The following is a 2,000-nucleotide window of genomic DNA, read 5'->3' as shown; positions in this document are numbered from 1 at the left end:
CCCATCGATCTCATGTCCGTTCAACATGTCGGCAGCTCGCGTAACAAACGCTTTCGGCGAGATGTCGAGATGTGCTCCTCACTTTGAGAAGTATCGGAAGCTGACAACGGTTCGAGGAAAGCCGGCACGAAAACCCCTGAGCCCAAACCGATAGGCGCTTCAAGAAGAACGCAAACGTGCTGTGCTGTACGAGCACACGAACTTTTGCGTTCGCTCTCAGATTTCGGTGGGGCAACGATTCCAAGACGTGGTTTGCCACTGGCTGCTCTGGCAGCGCCAAGAAGGACCATCCCAGGCGGTGGCAGACGGACAACCATCGCCACACGATACATGGTGCAACCTCTATCACCGACAGGGATGGTTGCCAGGGCCTTCGGATGATGGGGGTGGTCGCTCTCACGCTTGTCCAGCTGCCGAGCGTGCCGGCAACGTCCAACGGTGGACTCGCCTTTCGATGCCAACGCCAAAAGGACTTGAGTTCGTCAGGATCACGCCGATACAGTCCCGTTCCATTTCCCTTTAGCACCGAGAGCACGGTCTCCGTTAGTACTTGAATCATTTCTCCAAGCTCCATGGAGTGGAAATCGAGCAAACGGTTCAGGAATCCGTTCAAACCCCTGAAACTGTCACCCGAAGCAGCTCAGGAACTCGAGACACTCGCTGAGGTTTTCGTATCCGAAAGTATTCGCACTTATGAGCATTTCCTGTTTGACGAGAACTCCCAAGTAGATGACAATCGATGGAAGTTCATGTACCAGAAGGACGACGTGAAATCGTACGCCGAACGCGCCGGATTTTCAGCACCAGAACCGAGAATGGAGTCGTGCACCCGTCCCCGGTCACTATCGTCGTCGATATCAGAGCTTCCGATCGTCCTTGTGACCGGTACAATTGAAGGAAATCTAGACGACACGATCTACGGCTTCATGTGTCCCACACTCGACATGATGCGTATCAAGACGTCGTACGTCCAAGACACCATGTATCGCGCCTGTGTGCTGGCTACGCTAGTAGAGCCTACAACGGAGGATCCTTTCCGCTCACTGAGCATCAAATGGGTCGAGAAGGGTCAACCTTTTCACGTCCGCGCAGTGATCAAGAACCGCGACTTCGTGTACATGGAATCTACCGGCACCCGGTACCTTCGCAACGGCGAACGTGTCGGGTATCAGCTCGTGCACTCGGTGCAGTTCCCCGAGACGCCTGCGCGCGGCTCGGCTATCCGTGGGAACATGTCAATGAGCGCCATCTATCGCCAGCGCGATAGCAACGTCGTGGACGTATTTATCAAAGGGTTCTTAAACCCAGCAGGCGGCTTGACGCGCTCTATCATCACCCGTTCAGCTGCCAAGGCACTGCTGTCCGTGTCCAAGAATGTTCACTGCGCGCAGATGAAGAAACTGGCATGGAGTATCCGACAACGCTGTCCTACGATGATGGAAAGGCAAGCAGACTCGGTAGTGTGCGTGACGTGTTTGAAGAGACCTTCTGGTACACATCGTCTGTTGCACCGCCATCTTTGCTGCGGCGTATGCGCTCGCTACGTCTGTTCAGGGTGTCGTATTCACAAGAAGCTGCACTTTATGATGGCAGACCGTAAGATGTTGGAGCAGGAAGTTGCGTTCTGTCCAAAGTGCTACACGGAAGCTCTCAACGCGAAAACTGTGACTGTAGCTAGCCAAGAATTGCTCTTTAACGACGTGTACGGCTGGAACGAGGTGTGTGCGTTCACTTCCGGCACTGAGATCTCCCTGTTCGACGACCTGAATTGAAGCGAGAACAGTAGAGTTATTTATTAGAGCACGAAATGTGCAATAGTTGAAGTGGAAAGCCACACGGATTACGCTTCGAGTTGAGTCAGATTGACACCATCCTACGTGAGAGGGCCAGTATCATCCGTCTGGTCTTTTCCATACAGTCAGCTGTGCCGATCAAGCATGTAAGTCCAAATTACGGTAGAGTTCGCAGAGTTTTAGGAAAGAAAAGATGACAGATTAAAT

The 2,000-nt window shown here is 52.9% G+C and overlaps 2 protein-coding genes across 2 annotated transcripts in view; one reads left to right on the top strand and one right to left on the bottom strand.

The window, feature by feature from the left end:
* The window catches only part of PPTG_19414 (hypothetical protein), a gene marked incomplete at both ends in the record, with an annotated part of 2,602 nt that extends 2,270 nt beyond the window's left edge, over nt 1-332 (bottom strand). Inside the window, one exon of the mRNA XM_008917822.1 lies at nt 237-332. Within this exon, the coding sequence (XP_008916070.1) occupies nt 237-332 (96 nt within the window). The remainder of the gene's footprint in view (nt 1-236) is intronic.
* Nucleotides 333-485: 153 nt separating this feature from the next.
* PPTG_19413 (hypothetical protein) lies at nt 486-2,000 on the top strand. Its single transcript, XM_008917821.1, has one exon. It carries the CDS (start codon nt 573-575, stop codon nt 1,770-1,772), a length of 1,200 nt encoding a protein of 399 aa, XP_008916069.1. The 5' UTR covers nt 486-572; the 3' UTR covers nt 1,773-2,000.

This window comes from Phytophthora parasitica (genome assembly GCF_000247585.1).
Source record: "Phytophthora parasitica INRA-310 unplaced genomic scaffold supercont2.117, whole genome shotgun sequence".
Taxonomy (NCBI): domain Eukaryota; phylum Oomycota; class Peronosporomycetes; order Peronosporales; family Peronosporaceae; genus Phytophthora; species Phytophthora nicotianae.
The sequence above is the reverse complement of the archived record's forward strand: the minus strand, read 5'-3'. Positions and strand labels throughout refer to the sequence as shown.

Coding starts and splice junctions, on each gene's coding strand:
- PPTG_19413 (XM_008917821.1), top strand. CDS start 573: ATGGAGTGGAAATCGAGCAAACGGTTCAGGAATCCGTTCAAACCCCTG.